This window comes from Fistularia commersonii, chromosome 4 (assembly GCF_037954325.1).
Source record: "Fistularia commersonii isolate RoL2024-O1a breed Wild chromosome 4, RoL_Fcom_v1.0, whole genome shotgun sequence".
Classification (NCBI taxonomy): Eukaryota; Metazoa; Chordata; class Actinopteri; order Syngnathiformes; family Fistulariidae; genus Fistularia; species Fistularia commersonii.
Window position 1 is genome coordinate 8,468,882 of NC_141287.1, and position 20,446 is coordinate 8,489,327.

At 40.3% G+C, this 20,446-nt stretch overlaps 2 protein-coding genes across 14 annotated transcripts in view; both read right to left on the reverse strand.

Moving 5' to 3' along the window:
• LOC147234559 (guanine nucleotide exchange factor DBS-like) overlaps positions 1 to 10,819 on the reverse strand; it is a 34,826-nt gene extending 24,007 nt beyond the window's left edge. For 2 of the 6 annotated variants that reach the window (XM_086145083.1, XM_086145085.1), the window contains exon 1: positions 10,648 to 10,819. In XM_086145083.1, the coding sequence (XP_086001209.1) occupies positions 10,648 to 10,726 (79 nt within the window). In that variant the 5' untranslated portion in view covers positions 10,727 to 10,819. Of the gene's footprint in view, positions 1 to 4,524; positions 4,978 to 10,647 lie in introns of those variants that run through there. The other 4 variants (XM_086145080.1, XM_086145079.1, XM_086145082.1 and 1 more) reach the window with 2 other exon arrangements.
• Positions 10,820 to 12,859: 2,040 nt separating this feature from the next.
• The window catches only part of LOC147234560 (phospholipid-transporting ATPase IH-like), a 36,023-nt gene continuing 28,436 nt past the window's right edge, over positions 12,860 to 20,446 (reverse strand). The window contains exons 26-31 of one of the 8 annotated variants that reach the window (XM_086145089.1): positions 20,230 to 20,253; positions 19,250 to 19,315; positions 18,989 to 19,092; positions 18,707 to 18,881; positions 18,041 to 18,154; positions 12,860 to 15,744 (exon numbers count right to left, since the gene is read on the reverse strand). In XM_086145089.1, coding sequence (XP_086001215.1) covers positions 18,077 to 18,154; positions 18,707 to 18,881; positions 18,989 to 19,092; positions 19,250 to 19,315; positions 20,230 to 20,253 — 447 coding nt within the window. In that variant the 3' untranslated portion in view covers positions 12,860 to 15,744; positions 18,041 to 18,076. The remainder of the gene's footprint in view (positions 15,745 to 18,040; positions 18,155 to 18,706; positions 18,882 to 18,988; positions 19,093 to 19,249; positions 19,316 to 20,229; positions 20,254 to 20,446) is intronic. The other 7 variants (XM_086145093.1, XM_086145090.1, XM_086145092.1 and 4 more) reach the window with 7 other exon arrangements.

Here is a 20,446-nt window from a genome sequence, read left to right on the forward strand (position 1 = left end):
ATCCAACTATCTATAAATGTAATTTGCATTAGTGACTTATACGCATTCAATAATGCCAGTAAAGTTTTCTGAGAAATATAACACATAGGATAAGTCCAGGTTGTCTATTCATTAGATTCACTGTGCTTAGGATGTCAAGTCAGTTTAACTTTGACTGTCATGACTTAACGGGGAAAATGAGGTTTTTCACTTTGCCTTGCAGAATCATGGTCTCTGTGTCTTGCTGTGCAATTTATGCAGCTCCACCTACCTTATGCTGTAGCCTGTTGCGTATCTCTGGCTCAGAGTAATACATCAGACTTGAAGCTCATTGGACTCGATTGCAAATGACAACATTTGATTGTTGTGGTCACTGTAGTGGACACTTAAGTAGAATAAATTTCGGGAAACAAATTACCTGCTTGACCACATTGTGAATTGACTGTATGGTTATAGCCCTTTTAAATTGCTTTTTTTTGCATATTTCAAAAGTATGCTTTGGTGCAGAGTAGTTATAATATTTAATTAATAGAGAATATTAATCAATATATGAGTCACAGAGGCTTATAGCAACAGAATGACTAATTTTAGACTAACTACATGACTGATCGAGGGCACCTATATCCTGTCGATTTCCTGCTTTTTTTTTCACCATCATGGTGACTGATGATTCAAACCTCACCCAAAGATTATAGGGAGCTGATGGACCTCACTTATTTTTCAAGCCTGTTTTAAAGATATCAACATATTTGGAAATGTCAGCTGTGCAATGAGAGAGTGAATGGTTGTCTGTTTGTTTATGTGGCCCAGCGATTGACTGGCGATCAGGCCAGGGTGTACCCCGCCTCTCACCTGATGGCAGTTGGGACGGGTGCCAGTATCCCCCCGCGACCCTTCATAGGATAAGCGGTTGGCAATGGATGGATGGATGGAGGATGGACAAAAACACAAAATATTAAAATAACACAATAAGAAAACAGGGGATAGGAGCCCTCTGGTAACATTCAAATACAATGTCTTCCTCAAACTGTATTTGCATAACCATTTAATATGATGCGTTTCATAATAAGCATAAAAACACAATGACATGAGTGAGCGGGGCATTGTGATGAAACCCAACTCTAATTTGTCTTCCAACAGTTTAAACTGCGTCATTTGAGCTCAGAAAGACAAACCAAAGGCAGATCCATCACACTCTTCATGCATTGTTGTTCCTGTATGAAAAACGCTCCCAAAACTGTCAGGATGAAGAGCGCAAATGGATGCTTTAAATGTGAAGCCCGCTTCTGTCTCCAAGACCACCAAAGTACCGGGTGGTTTAAAATCTTACATTTGTTGTTGAGGCAGATTGAACTAATCTATCATGTCTGGGAATATATATACTTACAGACCAGAACATAGACAGTATTTACGGCTTGTATTGCGTGCAGAGGGTGCAATAGTTAATCTAATCCATTGCGGAAAATCCCTGAGGCCCTGTAGCGTAAACGTTTAGTTTTACTTATCAGAAAATCAAATCATATTGTATCAAAGTATAATTGTATCAAATGTATATTATAAATTTTACTTGCCAGAACTGACAAGGATATAATCGAACTGTATTTCATATGAAAAATATTGCTCACTGATATTGATTGGGAACCCTGATGTGAAATTTGGAAATGGGAATTGAGAATCAGCTTCTGTTGCCCTTTTTTTTGGAACCATCCTCAAGCACGGCTGTCAACATCCATGCATCCACACTAATGGACAAAGGACAGGGATGTGGAAATGTCACATGATAAACGGTCAAGTCTCTGATGTGTGTGATTAAATATAATGTTGCCATGCGAGTAGCAGTGACTTAATGCCTGAGGTGATCAAACACAGAGCTGTCAGCATGTGAGCACTGAACTCATGGGTTCCTGGTGGACTCAAGTTCACACAGTTTCCACTTTCTGACCCCACCCTCCGTCAGACAGCCACACCTTTGCCTGGAGAAACTCCCTTATGTTGAATCAAACCGACCCCTGCTGCACTTTGTTTTCGGCAAGAGATATTCTTTCAGTGAAATTCCCCCTTTATAAGACAATGTTAAATTTCAATCCCAGTCATTTTTTTGTGATTTAAATAATCCCAACTGATGACTTGCCCCGTAACCTCCTGGAAGAGAGTGGTGATGGAAAAGCTTTTATCCTTCCTGATGCAGTTGCTTATTTACACATTAAGCAGTTAGGGAATAAAATTGTAATTTTTTGTTGTTCCTTTGTGTACTTGGCAAATGTAAATCAAATAAATACTCAATTTTAGCTTTTCAACTCCGTAATGGACATGTTGAGTTATTTACAGCAACTAAATTTTGCACTGTTTATCATGTGTGACAGAATCTGTGTAGTTTTACAGCTTCTCTCCTTGGAGCAGTAAAAAGGCACTGACATTAACAAAGAGGTTGGGAAGTTATTGGCCGTGCGTTGTAAACATAAATAAGAGTGCACAGTGAAAAAAAAAAGGAAAATCCTCTTGGCCAAAGTAATGTTCAATATAAAAACACTAGATTTGAATATATTGATTTTAAAGTTTGTATCCGAATTGGACTGTTAGCAACTTTAAATGCAATATAGTATATCAAATTTGAGCGGAGGGGAAAAGAGAACCGAAACAGTTTTATATTTGGGCCATTTTTCCTATTTTCTGTGATAAAACAAACTTTGAATTGTTGCTTAAACAAACCACTGTGTGAATTTGTCAAGTGAAATTGGAGTCTTGAAGCTGAGTACGACTTTTGATTTTAGATTTCGAACGTAACCAAATACTAATGTATCAGAGTAGCTGCACTCTCCAACAATGCTGCTGATAACATGAATAAAAAAATCAAAATGGGAACATTGTAAGAGGAAATGTGTGTAAGTATTTCCTTCCATACTTCTACTCCCTTTTCATACAAAGCCCCGCTGGCATCAAAAATGGGGAACAGAGGTTCTGAAATAAAAATGAAAATAACAAAACAGAAAAAGGCCAACAACAACCAACGTCATGTGTACACACATTCACACCACCTGCTGTTTGAGGGGCTAATGTTCTTAAAGGGCTTAATAAGGAGGATTAGTGTCCACTCACGCTCACGTTTGCAAGCACTGAGTCAAACGTTATTGGGTCAGAGTCACACACCTGGAACGACTGCCACTACTGACACAGATTTAACTGTTCTGTGGAAAAAAAAAAGCCTGGAAAGCTTGTTTGTAGGGTCAGAAAGAACAGCAAGAAACATCTAGACGGATCCTCGGACAAACTAATTACTGGCATGTTTATTAGCAATTGATAAATGATATTGTAGGAGCTCCCAATGTTCTTCCTTTTCTTCTTTTATTTTCCCAACAATGACCCAGAGGTAATCTCAAACTGGGTCAAAGATTGGGGAGGAAAATGCAATGAACTGAGAAGACACCCTCAAACAGAGCTGTGGGGGAGGGCAGCAAGTACGAATGAAGGGATTAAAAAGAAGATGGTCATGGAGGGAGGAGGAGGACAGCTGTCCCAGGCTGAGTAAAGCAAGATACAGCCAAGTATCGACAAATGAGTCAACATTACATCGAACAATGATATGTCACTACATAATCAATAAATATTGTGATAAATATTCGATCTAAAATACAATGATGTTTTGTCTTCAGGCATATATTCCAAAACTACATCTGAAAAATACTACAAACTTTCGATTTGTGTTGACTTTGGTTGCTTCACTGGCTAAAAGTAGCAGCAATAGAGTAATAGAGGTTAGGTTGTATAACAAACAGAACATTGTGATAATATACTGCTCAAAAAGGGAACACTTGGGGTTACATTGCGCTGTTTAAGTGTTCCCTTCATTTTTTTGCACACTGTATATTACAATAAAACTATTTACTACTACATATAAAACCATGACATAGACTAGACATGTTATCATGCTTAAATATTATTTTCAACTTGAAAGGTAATTTACAATACCTTACGTACGTTATCAAGGTGCAACTGGTAGCATATAGCACAGCTTTTGAGGGTTCTCAATGTCACTTGATTTATCCTCTCGACATATAACAAGCTCATAAGAGACACCAAAATGGAAAGAGGATTTTATATGGAATAAACAGAAATGCTGAAGGGGTTGCGCGACTTGTTTTCCGATGCAGTCCAAACAAACAAAGTCATTATGATCAAACAAATAAAAGTCTCAATGGCTTCCCTGTACTGCAGTGCTTGATCAATACTTGAAACCGTTATTGTACTTGGATCGACACGATATGTAGTCTTATGATAGGTTCAACAACAACAACACCAAAAGCAATGACAAAAACACCAAAATCCACTTAAACTGCGCAGCCACGATCATAGCAGCTAAAAAAGAGGACAAGTGAACTTCACACCGGGAGAGTTCTGGTTGCTTTGGTGATAACAGAACCATTGCTTTTGGTATAGGATGGATTGCACACAAAACTGTAACCATGTATGAGGAATAGAATAACCAAGGTACAGTATGTTGTGATTCAAAGACTATGACCAGAGGACAATCTGATGTTCCACACTTACCACATAACCATTGGCAGCAGCGGGAAAATTTGTAGTATCTCTCTACCTCTTCCAGCGGCATCCATACACGGCCCTGGTTCTTCTCCACTGGCCTCAGACACACATCCAATTTTCTTTTGGTGTTTTCTCTTTCACCCCCTTCCTCTACCTCAAATCTTCTCCCGTCCTCTGTTTCTAGCTTCTTCACTGTCCCTGAATCTGCCTCGATTTTCCTTTTCCCTTCAAGTTGTCCTCCTTCATCTTCTGAACTTTCGCTTTTTTGCTCTTGAGGAAAATAACACTGTATGTGTCCTGTGTCCAAAAAACAATCCGACTCCTCTTCCTCAGAGTCTGCCCTCAGGTCAGAGTCCTCATTGCAGAACTCTGAATCTAATTTGGCCCCGGTGTCGTCCTCTGACAAGAACCCGAAATCTGCCATCTGCTCTTTTCCCATCCTACTGCTCCACTCTGATTCTCTTCTCTTCTGTAACACCTGCTCCATGCAGCTTTGCAAAGGTATAACCATATCTCAATAGCCCACAGGACATCACTCAGTAACTGTGGGGACTTCCTTCTGCAACCTCAGGTTACCAGCCCTGTAGACAAAAGCTACCTTGTAGCTCTCAACCCCACCCTCCCTGCCTCCCCAGCCACACATATACTGGCCCTTACAATTACCTGACCTCTCCCGGTGTAGCAGGCCTCCAATCTGCTAATGTATCGTTGAGTGTGACCTCTGCTGTTACAAATCTGTGAGAAAGAGAATGTCAAATGATGTTTTCTCTAAAAATATACAGTCTTACATTGGTTAATGTAAGTACTGTGGCTTTTATGCCTCTGCCTCGAGCTCATTTACCTATGTCAACAAAGCAAGGCTCATTGCCCACCTTATCTCAAAGATATGGACTCCAAATAGTTTCTATTCTGATCATCCCTTTTGCACGCTGCCTTAGTGCCCATTAAACCATTCCCGGACTGTATCTATTCAAAGCCACCATCCTTGTTTGAAACAATCAAAAGACCTCTTTCTTACAAAGTTACTGAAAGACTTAATTCTAATGAGACCCCTCAAAGAGAGCCAGTGTTCCTTCATTGAATGTGAGAATTTAGATAACATTTCAATGGCTTCTATGGAAGATATTTGCATGTAAAACAAATTCTCTTTTTCCCTGCTCTGATTCAGCTTAAAAGTTTAACCAAGTGATGTCTGTAATGTCACAAGTGCATGTGTTCATAACTGCACACGTGTTTTTTTCATAGGAATGAAAACCAGTGTTGTTGTAGGGGAATGCGTGACCTTACATTTCTGTTTGCCTGTGTGTGTGTGTGTGTGTGTGTGTGTGTGTGTGTGTGTGTGTGTGTGTGTGTTAGTATGTTGTGTTTGCTATTTGACCAAAGCTCTAGACAAGGTTGGGAGTGCCATAAACCTGAAACATCTATAAAATTACAGAACTGGGCTACTTTAAGTGAGTTAGTCAACCATAAAGGTGGATGGTATCTTGTATTTAAACTAACCAATCATCTATAAAGGCTGTCATCTGAATCTAAAAGTCATCCATAAAAGACATAGTAAAAGATGTCGGAAAATATGCGTTTAACATACGAAAATGTTAAAAGGAGCATTGCTTTCAACACTTTGCTCGACTGTCAATTAGTTCAATTCTTTCCATGATGACATCCTTATAAATAGCACCTATGTAAACAACAGTTTCAAACTAAGTGAATATGAATCATACAAACCCCAAGCTTAAACATACATTAAACAGAAATCAACATAAATAAGCATGAGGAGATATAAGATATGAAAAAGCTTAATAACAGTCTCAATCCAAGGACTCATTGTGGGCCAATACTCTCTCAAAACAGTATTTTCTGTAGTTACAAACATTTGTGTTAAAGACAGCCTAATTAATACTGACCAAAATTATACAACTTTAGCTCTAAGAACCTCTGCTCCATTCAATAGTGTCTGGAGTGGCTGAAGGATTAAATGCTGAACTTTGAAGTTATGTCTGATTTGCTTCAGAAACAAGCAAATTACCCACTAACTTTGCTTGATCTTTTTACCTTTCTTATTCCTTTTAAATTATTATTCAAGTATCAGAAGTAAAGGGAAAAAGTTACTCGTTAATGAGATTTGCAGAGATCGCTCTTCTGTCTGCTTTTTTCTGATGAGTTCTTCCAGCTAAAAAAAAAAACTAAACAGAAAGATTGAACAAACATTACCCTTAGACCTCATTATGTCATGCTTTCCAATGTAACTGGCTGCGGTTTTGCAGACACAAAATGTACTTTTCCATGGTCAGAATAACAAAATAAATCAAAACACCCATGGACAATGGAGAAAAGCAGGTCACATGAAAATAATCGTCTAGGATATTTAATGAGTGTTAACCTTCAAACAATATTTTGCCATCCTAAGGGTTTTAACTTCTACATACTCTCATACTCACCCAGAAGGTTCAGGACAAAAATATGCGAAGTAGTCCCTCTGGATTTTCTCACCATGCTTTTCTTCTTGATTGGTAGCGAGTAATTAGATGGTACATTTTTTATATGAAATGAAATGAAATAGTTCCTAAACAAAAAATGATGTATTTAACAGATCACTGACTCAAAAGTACAGCACAGTCCTTAAAACGTTCCCACTTCTTTAAGCTCTGCTGCTCCATCAATGCAGTTGTAGAGCAAAGTAGCTATTTAAGCAGCAACGGCACGCACTCACACAGATGAACACACACTGTTAGACACACAAAGACACAGAAAAGCCCAATGGAGAGAGGGGGAAGTCCACAGGAAAAAGAAAGTGTGGGTGGTTCTGGGTGGGATGAGCATGACACTATACTGTCATGGCAATGTTATTGTATGATGTCACACAAAAATTATAACAATAAGCAAATATGCAGAGTCCACTTCTCTTACCATCCCATTCTCTCCAGGAGTTCTTGCGACTTGCGGGGTTGAAAGGAAAAGGAGAGCCCAGTCCAGATATGTCCAAATTCTGGATCAACTGAGTGAGCCGATTCACGATCCGGTATGACGCCTCGCCGCCCTCCCGCAGAAATTCATGCACAGACATCAGACCCGGCTGTTCGTCACAAACACCCAAAGAAACTGTCATCCACAGATGCCTCAGTGGGTCAGTAAAGCTCTGCTGCACACTATTACTCCAAATCAGCGACCCAAAATGCAGATATAGGAAAGATCCTCCCGTGTTGCAATGCACCAGGTCACTCAGGATCAAACCACCCTGTTCTCACATGCATCCTGTGAGGAGATGACTGCAATGGCATGCACAACACAAGCTCAGTGTCCTCTGCAGAGCCACACGGGGAAGTCAAGGGAAGTCTAAAAAAACCAAACAAATAAAAAAAAAAAAAAACACTGTGCAAAGCTGGCAGAAGTAAAAAGCTGAGTCACTGTCCGCACAACCTCTCAGATGAACACTGTTCTCAGCTAAGGTGAGAACGGGCCCAGCTCTATTTGGCACAAACACACACACACGCACTCTGAAGGACACACATCTCATCAACGACCAACCACTCAGAGTAGCGAAGGTTTCCAAATGAGAACGAGACAGGAGGAGGGTGGATGGGACCAGGATCAGAGGGCAGCTGGTGGAGCACAAATCTCCTTCTGCTGCTTGGGCTAATTACATTCCTACACTCCAAACCTAATCAGCCTTTTCTTTCCCACAAGATTATTTCATGCTTTTACTTTATTTCTTAAATACCAAGAGATAAAAATGGCATAGATGATGCATATACACAACTACAGACAAAGAGGCGATAACTTTTAGGTGAAGAAAGGACGTTGTTTATTTGTAATGGGTTGTATTTTGATGACAGGCAGTATGTGTTTGACTGGTTTAGAGAAAAAAAAGCTTTTTTGACATACACTGATGAAGCAATAGCAGGGGAGAAGAACAAATGTTGATATCAATCGATATCAAGGGGCAACATCTCTTGCCCCTCACTTGCCCTCATCTGCTAATCTGGTCTGATCCCTTTGATATGACATCACTCAATATCTGTTTGCTGCTCCATCTACAAGCTTAAGACACTGTTTGACCCCACAGTGACTTGACACGTATATCTAAGAACACAGATATAGAGACACATGTACAACTCCATCTATTAAAATAAGTCATGCCGTATTCACGCTAATGGAATGAAATGATCAAAAAAAAAAAAAATGACACCCCTTTCCCTTGGACCCACAATTACATTATTAAATGAAATTTAAATAACACACACACACACACACACACACACACACACACACACACACACACACACACACACACGGGAAAATATTCTCAGCTACAACTTGGGATGGAGTAGGAGGTCCCTCATTCACAGGAGTTGGAGGATATTGCACATGCAGCCATCTCAGGTAAAGAGAGCCAAACCTGAGAGTGCACCATTCTTTTGTTTTTACAACTCAGATCTACCGAAATATTTCCATTTCCCTTTTTTTCCTCTTTTCTTCAGTCTTCCTTCCTCTCTCCTGTCTTCCATAATCAGTCTTTGAGATGATTATAGGTGCAGCACTGTCACTTTTCCTTACAGAGAGCTACTGAAAATTGCATGCCCGTACAAGCTAGCCCCACATAAAGTGTCAGGGAATATTAAAAGAATACACCCACTGAAAAATCATTTTTATCATATTTTTGGCACTGCTGCCATAGTTTCTTACATATAATTCTGCCAGGCCCCAACATAACCTTATACCACATCCTCACTCAAGACCACCCATTCGTTCACCATCTCAGGGGTGGAAAAGCAAGATGCAGCTGAAGCCTAGTATTGCAATCCTTTAGTATTCGCAGGAGAACTGCATTTTTATACATTACATTTGTCACTCCTAGAAATACATTGGGCACAAGCTTATTTAATCACAATAGCACATGTTTCCTATGAAACTGCGTAACTGGGTCATCATGGCATGGACTTCTTACTTTCTGTATGAAGTGGTATACAATTTTCCTGTGTCTATGTTTGTGTTTGAAAAGAACAGTATAAGACATAATTGGCAGGTCAGATGAAAATCTTGTTTCAATTGATTATGTTTTATTGCTGATTATCATGTAGAAACAATCTAACATAGGATTAATTGTCATTTTCCCATATCTAAGAAGGTACTGATATATCATTAACCAAAAATGGCATCCATTTCACCCACATTGAACAACTCATGTATAATGTTGACGGACAGTGTGTGAGCGACTGAGCGAGCGAGCCAGTGAGCATCCGTGCTTGTGATTAATTTAGCCCTGTGAGGGAGCTGAGTGCATTGAGAAAGCTTCATATAAATGGCTCAAAAGACATGTATATGGAGGAACAAACGCCATAAATCATGTTATAGGCTTAAGTTTGAGAGAAAGAGGAAAACCGGTCAGTGGTGATAGATATAAGGCATTATTTCAGATCCCTATTATGTTAAGAGGGGGCTTTTACAAAGAAAATGTATGAAATCAGTTGCTCTGTCATGTGACAAAAATGCCCAAAGATTTTCCCTGCAGCTGACATTCCTCTCATCCTCAGCTAAGCTTTGCACTGAACACAACTGCATCGCCTGACAGTGGTGTGTTGACCTGAAGTGGCCATGTTAGGTAATATGAAATGACAAAAATACAATAAATAAGGTGTGGTAGTTACTCATGACCAAATAAAGTGCTGTGCTACAAAACAAATGAACCCTTTTTTTGTGATGGTTAACAAATAAATGTATAAAGGTAATGCGGAGTATTTTAGAAATTTGTTTAAATTATATCTGAATTAGCAAATCAACACATATGTTGTATAACTAACTTGTGTGTAAATGATGATCTAGCTTCATTCACGCAGCATTAAAACAATATGGGTCAGTATTACATCTCCATATGCAAGAATAAACAGTGTGACATCAGCGCTCTTGTGAAACACCTACTCTACTTGGTGTTAAAATAGGATGAAACACCTTCTCAAGTACCTCTGTGTGGTTTTCAAGAAAAATAACATTTGATTTATATTTCCATCTTTTGTGAATTTCTCTACATAAACAACATTTTCAGCCTCTTTTCAATGCAGCTGCCAAGAACATATTGTAACATTGCTGTACCATTTTTCTACGGTTTGTGCTGGGTTTGTTGTTGTTACCCACCTATGCTTTGGGTGACCGTCCTCAGCCTCTCCATTAGCTCCCCAAGGGCCATCTCCTCCGTCTTCATCCACAGGATCATTCTCCACAGCGGCAGCGGGAGACCAGCTGCCCAGCCGAAAGACACTTTCACAGGAAGAAGAGACAGCTTGCCTGCTTTTTCCTGACCAATGCCTCAGAGATGTGATGGTGATGAAGCGGCTGGGAAAAAGGGGTGACGGTGGCGATTCCAGCTGAGCAGAAAGGAAGAGGGAGAGCTAGCACTGGATTTTACCGGCGGACGATTGTCTTACATGATACATGGAAACCAATAGAAACAGACTTGGGTGTGTGTGTATGTGTGTGTATGGGTGAGTGGTAGGGCTGGGATGCTCGTTTGAAAAGGATGCTTTATGGATGCTGCTGAGATGGATCAGGGGATGGTGCTGAAGCTGCTATGCCTCTGCTTTGACATTCGAGGCTGCAGAGAGAGGCAGAGCGGAGGATGCTGGCTCAGGAGACAGGGAGGAGCTGAAGGAAGAGGCATTGCAGCGTCATCCACAAATGATGTTTCAAACCTGAACAGAACTGGCAGAAAGAGGGGGAAGGGAACGGAAGGCCAGTGTTGCAGTTTCACACAGATGATCCAACAGTGACATCCACAGGGGAGGCACTGCATAACGGCTAATGTTATTGAACAAATTAAAGGCTTAAAAGGAGTTCTTACGCAACAGATCGATTATTGCAATATTTTTACTGAATATGAATAAAAGATAAAGAAAAGGAAAAACATAATGATTAAAAAAATCCCAATGGAGTGGTGTTTACATCAAATAAGCAAAGGGAAATAACATGGAGGATAAAAGGCCACTGAGGGCTGAGGTATAATTTTAAACAATAGAATTTATTTTTGAATGAAGAGTATTTTTTTCCATAACAATGACTAAATTATTCATATCCAAAAATTTGTTAAAAAAGGAAAAAAAAAGACATTTTATCAACATTAGCAACACCCAATTTGATCGGATAGTTTAAAAGGTTGAACAACTTTTTCATGAAAGCTGATACAATTGCTGAGAGCTTGTTACACACCTTAACTAAAGCTGCAGTTCAATGACATGACCATCCACTTTTGGACAACTCGGAAAGCCAAAACAAGATGTTATGGCTTTTGGTTCATCACTATTAGATACAACTTTGGTAAACATTATTTCACTGGAATAACAGTTTTAATATCTCATATATAAGCTAATAACATGAAGAATTCACACATGTTTGTGGACCCAATAATCCACAACAACTGGGTTTAGTCAGAATCATCTTTCTCGCCGGGGGTGTCAGTCTATGTGTAAAATGCCATCAGCTGCACAAGCAAGACTTTAAATATGATCAAACGATTGCAATATCGAATTTAAGAATATCATTCTTATCAACATGTATCCCAACAGCAGACTTACAACTGCCCATACAACTGTGAACTTGACCAACCTGTTCTGACCAAACATGGCCTATATATATTACCTACATGCCTATATTATACAGTATGGTTCCTATATAGTTAGAAATGTGAGAAACATAGTTTCTCCTTTCTATATTGGTCTTTAACCATCCAGATGAAAAACTGGATAACTGTTTGGATGACTGGAAGACAGGATGTTTTTTTGTAAAAATCCTTGACCTGCAGGGAATTTCATGTAGCAGGCAGCCTGAGTAAGCCTGCTTTCTAGAACACGCCCCAGGAAACTCGACAGCACAACAATTTTTGGCATCCCTGGCTAGAGCTCTCTTAAATATTAGAAAACATCATGTGGTCTGAGACACTTTTTCCATATATTCCCTTTTTGGGGAGATTTTATGTGGCACTCTTTTCATCACTGGAAAAAATATCTTTTAATACTGAATCAAACTATTGATTCATTTGAAACCAGGCTTCAGGGTAGAGTTGAATGGAGACATTTCCAAGCCTGTCTCCAGGAGACCGATCGAAATGTTGTGCCACTGGGTTGCTATTAAAACACATGTCTCATCTCAATATTTGAGAGAACCGTGATTTATGAATGGCTGACTTGTAACAAGATGGTATTTGCTACGTCACATTGGAGCTATTTACTGAGATAGGACAGTGTTCATTGTTTTGAGTCTTACCTTCAATTTTCTAAAGACTGGATGAGCACTGGGGGCCTGGACAGTACAGGAAAAAATCTTATGGACCTATTTATGACAAGAGACAAACATGAAGTGTTTTTATTCTTTTATTACAAGCATAATGACATTACACCCTCAGATGCTACAGACAGGCTGGCAAAAAAAAAAAAATCAATAAATGAACTTTTCAACTAGTAAAATCTATCGAAAGAAATTTCTCAAAACCTGTTTGGTTATACAAACAGTGCTGTATTGAAGATATGCGTGCTCTTCAGAGCACATTTCACACCTTTGCCAAGCTCAGAAATGACAGCATGAACACCTGCTATTGTGCTGAAGGACTTAGAAAAGCAGTTTGACATTGTGATCAGCAGTAGAAGGCTGGTGCAATAAACCCATTTGTGACAGAGGCTGACAGCTACAGGATAGTTCATTCCATGTCAAGTTGTTTGGTCACTTAATTTCTCACCCACTACAATCTTCTTAGAAAAATAACTTGTGAGGAAGAGTGAACATCTATACACCCTAGCTGACAGACAATAGACCTTGTTTTAGGGCCAAACTGCTCCGCAGGACAAAGTGCAGTGTGTAGACGTATTGGTACGTCTCTATATGACCTTATGTAATATATTCCATTTTGGTTACAAACTTGAATGCACATTCTAACAGATTTAAAATATAATCTCTCTAGGATACAAAATTAGCAAAAGAAATATTCACAGAAAATGCCTATGGACACAAATTTATTAAGTGGTAGTGGGAAGAAAGGAGTGGGGGGCTCTGCCAGCTGTGAAGAATAAATCTATACATACAAAAAATATGCATCATGTGAGTAAACGATAATTTATAGCATTCTGCGTTGGGATTGGTAAATGACATCGATATACAGAACGGCAAAAGCACAGTGAGCTGGGAGACTGCATAATGAGCACCGAAGGCCTTTGTTTTAAATCACTGAGGTCAGGATGTTGAGCCCTCCCCCAAAACAACAGACACAAACTTCTGGACTTTCAGTGGAAACTAAAACTTAACCAGACCTCCAACTAAAATAATCTGTTCAGAATAAATTACTAATGGCATTATTAAATCTATATAGTTGGCAGATGCAGTGTATGAAAATAAACTATACATAACCGTTTCAATCTGACATTCAAGACCTCCCAAGTCACTCACTGTGTAATCTGAAAGATATGCATTGGACACACATCAGCATCCAGATGTTGGTAACACACACAAAGTTTGAGCCACAGTTGGCTACAATCTTCAGCTGGAAGAGAAAAGGGACTAATCAGTTTCACATTCTCCAATGACTGATTGTGACATCGCCTATTCAAGTCTCCCTTCGAAAACAGCACATTACAGCGCCCACTATCTTCATTTTATATATATATGTATATGTGTGTGTGTGTGTGTGTGTGTGTGTGTGTAGTGTTTAAATTACATCCATATACTGACTGCAATCAAAATAATGACAATACAACAAAGAAGCCATGACATTTGCTTTGTGACAGAATAGACAGTAAGTTCTGCATTACAAAGAGCATGGCAGCAAAAATCCAAGCACAATGCAACAGTAAAGAGTAGCAAGTCATTTGGATCATTCATAAATAAAGTTCCATCAGTTTCAGGCTATTGGGCACCGCATATCCTCCAGTTTCTTCAAATCTTTAGGATTAAAGATGCTGTTGTTACCCAACATGGCCACATGGTGGCAAAAATGGGCACAGTGTGAAAGATGGTGTCATGACAGGGCTTGTGAAGGAAGATGATGAGACTGAGGAGGGTGAAGAGAACAGATAAACTTGGAAGTCAGGTTTTGGAATAGTACACAAGCAGGGGAAACAAACAAACTATATCAGCCCTCTGACATCCTGAACACTCAGGTTCAGTCTGAACTAAAATATAAACCAGTGAAGGAGGGGATGCATGAGTTAAGGCAGGGTGGCTAGAATACTGTGTATCCCTCTTCAGATTTTGTCCAGCTTTTCCCATCCAGCTGATGAAAATGTATGTGTGTGTAAGGCCGTGTAATATACCACTTCTGGGTCGACAACATTCCCCTTTGGCTCCTAGCCAGCTGCTGTGTGGTTTACTGGTAAGGCAAAGGTGTGTCACATACAAACATACAGTACAGGCATATTCATGCAAGCACGCACCCTCCCCACCCCCCACACAGCCACACACACACACACACACACACACACACACACCAAACACACACACACTCACACACAAGTACCTAAAAGGGCTGAGCCTGAGGGCTGCCCCTACTTGGCGATACAGTACATACATTTATAAAAGTTTTTTTTTTTCTTTTCTAGAAACAAACCTTAACAAAGCCATAATCACACAAAAGTTGAGGAACATGTAAAAATTGACTGGAAATGAGGACACAAAACAAAAAATAGGCCCAACCATATATGTGATGAAACAGTTCCATGATGCATGAAACATGCAACTTTCCTTATGGTCCCACTTGTATTCTTCACAGGGTTTGGGTTAGAAATTTGATAAGAACAAGACAGGGACCAATCCAAAACCAGGTGACCAGACCAAAAAAAAAATGGAAGGAAATTTATATCTAAAGGGTTTTCCACTCAATAGTAGCCCAGAAAATGCACATGGTGAAATCCGCATGAAGTGTCCATCCTTTTAATGTGTGTACTTTTCGCGAAGAGATTCACATACACGACGACCAAGGATCTGTCAGACGGAGGTTTCGGGCCCGGGGGCATAATAGGCAAATCCAGCCCCTGACAGGCGGAGTACATAGGGGCTAAGAGGACAGCCTGCCCCTCCCCCTTCAGCCAAATGAGCCAGGAGTTTTTGAGGAAGGGGATCAGAACAGTGGAGTGACAGTGTTTCCACGGCGCCAAGGTGGACCAGAGATGAGTCTGTGCTCGCGCCTTTGTACGAGCGACGGGAGAACAGCGGAGTCAGCTCAGCCATGTCACGCCTTGCCACCTTCTCACGATCCTACAAAGACAGAGGACACACCATCACCAGAAAGACTATTGCAGAAAACAGGGAAAAGACCATTAATATATGTCTCTTAAGAAAGAGCCTTCGAATTGAGAAAGCCGTGGCAGGGCTTGGCAGGGTGGATTTACCTCACAGCACACTTGATGCATTGGTTTTCTATATGCAGATGTGTCACGTTACATGATCCATGACATCATATCACGGTTATTTGGATTAAAGCTTCCGAAAGAATGGTTTAGATAACTTCTGTTAACGGTGAGTCAGTATCAGATTAGACATGCTGATGAAGCACTCACACTTGCAATGTAATCTTCAAACACCAGATGGCATTACTATTCCTTTTATAGTCTCTGCTAAATATAGTGTCCAAGTCATCATCTGCAATCAGGTTATGAAGAAGTCAGTGCATAATTTTCCAGGGTGAATTTGTCCATGACACAGATGCTGGAGAATAAAATATACTAACAATCTCATCCAATAAATAATTCTGTAGCTAATCCAAATTCATTCAAAGCATGTATTTGCTTCTAAAAAGAGGCCAGCATGTGTAAAACCTTCTCTGTCATATCTCTCACTGGTAAGCTGTGTCCCAGGGCCAAGTGCAAGTCACACCTATTACTTATGGAGCCCCTATGACAAGTAGCAAAGGATTTCAAGGAGCCTGGGTCTAATAATGAAAGGATAGAATTACGTATGTGGCTACAGCAAAGGTCAGTCATTTAATTCCCATCCCAAGCGCCGAGAAGCACGGTGCACACTCAAATCACTTCTGCAGAATCAACTGGACGCTGTTGTTCAGGAATTTAGGGCTGATGGAATGATGTCTGGGTACGGCTGGCCCTTCCATGCCAAGACTTGCCTCTCCAGTGAGACCCATGCAGTGCACAAAAGCACAAGGCATTATGGCACCACTATTAAGAACCCTACACCCGGTTCTGTGTGCTGTTACCATAGTGACCCTCGCCCACCTACGAGGCAGTATTTAGGGTTTTCAGTGCTGGTTGCGTGGCATTATGTAGTCATAGGCCTTTAAGAAACTGGTTTCTCCACAGCGCTATCATGGTTGGGTGGATAAGGTTTGCTCACACTCATGTCAAACCTCCTCCGACATCAGAACCAACAGCCGTTCAAGACCCCTGCTTTTGTTACCCTTTGTGGGTGACGGAGGAAGTGAGGTGATAATGTCATCTGTCCAGACCTACCTGCAGGGCACCCACTCATCTCTGGAGAGGTTTTTGTAGGACTATTTCAATAACGGTCATGACGGGGATTCACATGCAAACTATTTGCTATCTTTTGTAAGTGTGAGACTATCCATTCCATTTACAAATGAATCGATGAATTATGTGTGCGATAAAAACGAATGGGGAAATAAATTTAATATTTCGTGCTTTCATTTCCTGAAAATTCTTTCCTTGTTTGTAAAATACGTTTATATTCAAAACAGTCAAATTAATGAGACACGAGTAAAAACTGAAGATTATGAGCCCTTTCACATGGGGGAATATTCACATGATGAGACATTGATCTTTGACCTTATGAATAAATGTCGTTTTCTTTACACAACATTAGCCACCCATTAGACGACAGTTGAAATGTCTCATGTGACCAGGGGCATTTAGCTCCCTAGATATAATAAATATATTTAGCACAGTATTTTTCCAAACCAAACTCCTTAGTAGTTCAGGTTTGTTTGTGAAACATTGAGGGCATCTTGAGGGTTGATAACTGTCTTCAATTATGCATTAAAAAGGTCCAACTATGGGGTTTGTATCACAAATAATGTGGGAGCCCTAAAGCTCCTCTCACAACTAATTTGTTTCAGCTCACCTTTGAGGGCAACCTCACAAGTTATAATGTGCTGCATTTGCCAATGTTAAAGATACATTTGTTAATGTTCTACATGTTAAATTTATGAAACAAATAATGGCAATACAGCGAGACCACTAGCAGCATTAAAAAAGAACAGCTATCCAATTTGGTAAATGTTTTTCACAGGGCGTCAAACATCTCATTAAGTTTTAGATGCAATGTATGACATGTTCAATTTTAACACTTCATTAGCACTTAAAGGCAGTAAAGATAATTAAAATCATGGAAAACCATACTGTATAGACACTCTTAAAATGCATGCAATGTACAAAAGACCCCTGAACTCCAGACACTGCAATCAGTAGCATATTTGTCCTGTGGTTAGTTTTTAACATCAGGCAAGGTGTTTTGACAGTGAGTAACGGGGTTCAGTGGCACATGGCTGCAAGCACACACAGCTTAGGCCTAAAAGAGTCACCTGCTCTTCCTGCTCTTCCCTCGTCTGTTTGGCCAATCAGAAACTCATTCTGCTGGAGGACTGAGAAAGCATGAAGATGGTGGACGGCTCCACAGTAAGGCACGGGCGAGTGGACTGCGGTTACCACGAAAGTGTGCAGAGTCACACAGCCGCGCAGCATCGGTGGGGTTAAGAGATGAGAGAAGACAGTAACAAAGTGGGAGGATGAGGGAAGAGGAAGGAGGGTGACAGAAGGTAGGTATGTATCAAAGTGTATTTGGAGGGAGAGGGGAGAGGAAAGGATGGAGGACGGTGTGAATTTTGATTATGGTGGTCCATTAGAGATGAAAAGAAAAAAAGCACAGCAGGAAAAAATCTGTCAGTCCTTTCATTCATTTTTCCATTCGTAATGCAGCTTGCTTCACAGGAGGTGAGGCTAAGCCATGGGGAACAGGAAGTCACTGTATATCCCTTCTAGCTCAAAGCCATTAGGGACCATAATGGTCTCCTTTGATTAGAAATACAGCGAATAACGCTGCATCTTCCTCATTAAAAATATCAAGGCACTATTTGAGTAACTGTATTTACTACACTATATAATTTCAGTCTCTACTGTTAAAAAGGTGAAACATACAGTAATAGTGGACTACCTTCAACCAGAAAAGCATTAATTGAATCGTTAATCACCTGTTTTACCTGTGCACGTTCAGTAGCTGTTGGGCATATGGCCCTGCAAAGGACCTTCTTGATGACATCTGGAAGTAAGCTGACCGTAATGAGCAGAATGATGCTGAGCCAGGCCGGCCCACTTGACAACATCTGCATGAAAACATAGTACATCCTCTGGTAGTTGAGGAAGGGCCTATGAGGCAGCGGTAGAAAACAAATACATCATCATTAGCTATTTAGAAATTTACAGGGCATTGTAAATACTGCTGGCGATGGAAAAAAGAAACAATCATATTATACCAAATGATGCCTCCCCAGAGAAGAGAGAAAATAACATAAAAAAGCAGTGACCCCCAGATGACAAAGTGATTGATCCAGGTCCAGTGGTGCGTGTCCAAGGCAAGCTGAAACAAGCAAATTACACACGCGGTTAGCTGTCAATAACATCAATAGCTGTAGTCGTTACTGATGCACAAACTGACCGGCTGCGTAATCAATCTCGCATGTAACATTGTAGTCAACTTTAAACCCTCCTATAGTTGCGCACAAGCACCCACACACCTTCAGAGTGACGGTGAACACCAGCACAGTAAAGACAAGAGTCCCAAAAGTCCAGTTACCAAACATCTGCACAGGAAAAGAGGGAGAAGACACATTTAATTTCCGAGTAAATTGCACTATCTGCCACGTGCAGCACTATGGGGCATCGCCTGGCTGTACTGTTCATCTATGACCGCAAAGCGTATGGACACCTTCACATCGTATCTGCTGTGGCAAAGCTAGGCTGACAGGAAGAGAAGTTTTTTGAAAGCTTTAGTGCCAGTAAAATATTTTCAATTCACCTGGAACCCTAGAGAGAAATGAGCAGACATCAGGGGTGAACAGACAGAAGAGTTCAGAGGGAGAGTGTACAAAGAAAGCTCAAGGTAGAGAAACTCATGACTGCATGTCACAACCTCAGCTGATTATTGGTACCAATTTTCATGTCTTTGCTATAATTCCTCCATGCATTAATCCTTGAATCGGAGAGACTGTGCGGATTTCCATTTTAAACCTGCGTTTTAAACAGCTGACGGGATGAAAGTGGTTTAGCTACTACCCCCAACCCCGGAGCAGTGAAAAAAAATAGCCGTCCCATATCAGGTATTTCATTTAACTAAAAATACATAAACAAACATTTATACACACAGACAAATGTGAAAACACGGTAGACAGAAAAACAAACGGATGATCATAATCGACAGCCATAGAATTACTCTATTTACTACCACAAGGAAACACAAGGAAAATGCAAGGAAACATCTAAGGTCTCTACCATGACAGTGAAGTCGTTAAGATCAGGTACTGTGCAGGATTCAGGGCTTTACTGAGATTAGGGGGAATGAGGGAGCACTAGAAAACTACACAATTAAATGAAAGTGCCTGGATGATGTGAAGTGAAAAAGGGGGAGTACTGGATGAGCAGAAAGCTTAGACGGTACGACAGGAACTCAAAGAGGGTGAGAGACAGAAAGAGCAGACAGGGAGGGAGACAGGCTTACCATCTGTGTGTTGGTGGTCATAAGCTGAGGAGGAAGAAGACGAGGAGCAAAATAAAGAGAGAGGAAGCAGAGAGAAAGAGGGGAAAGAAAAGAGAAAATAATCAGGACAGAGGGTAAAATGAATTTCATGATGTTTCAACTGAAAAAAAACAGGACCAGAGGCAATCAAAAACTGTAGACATGATACAAATTAACAATACAGAGAAATATGCTATTG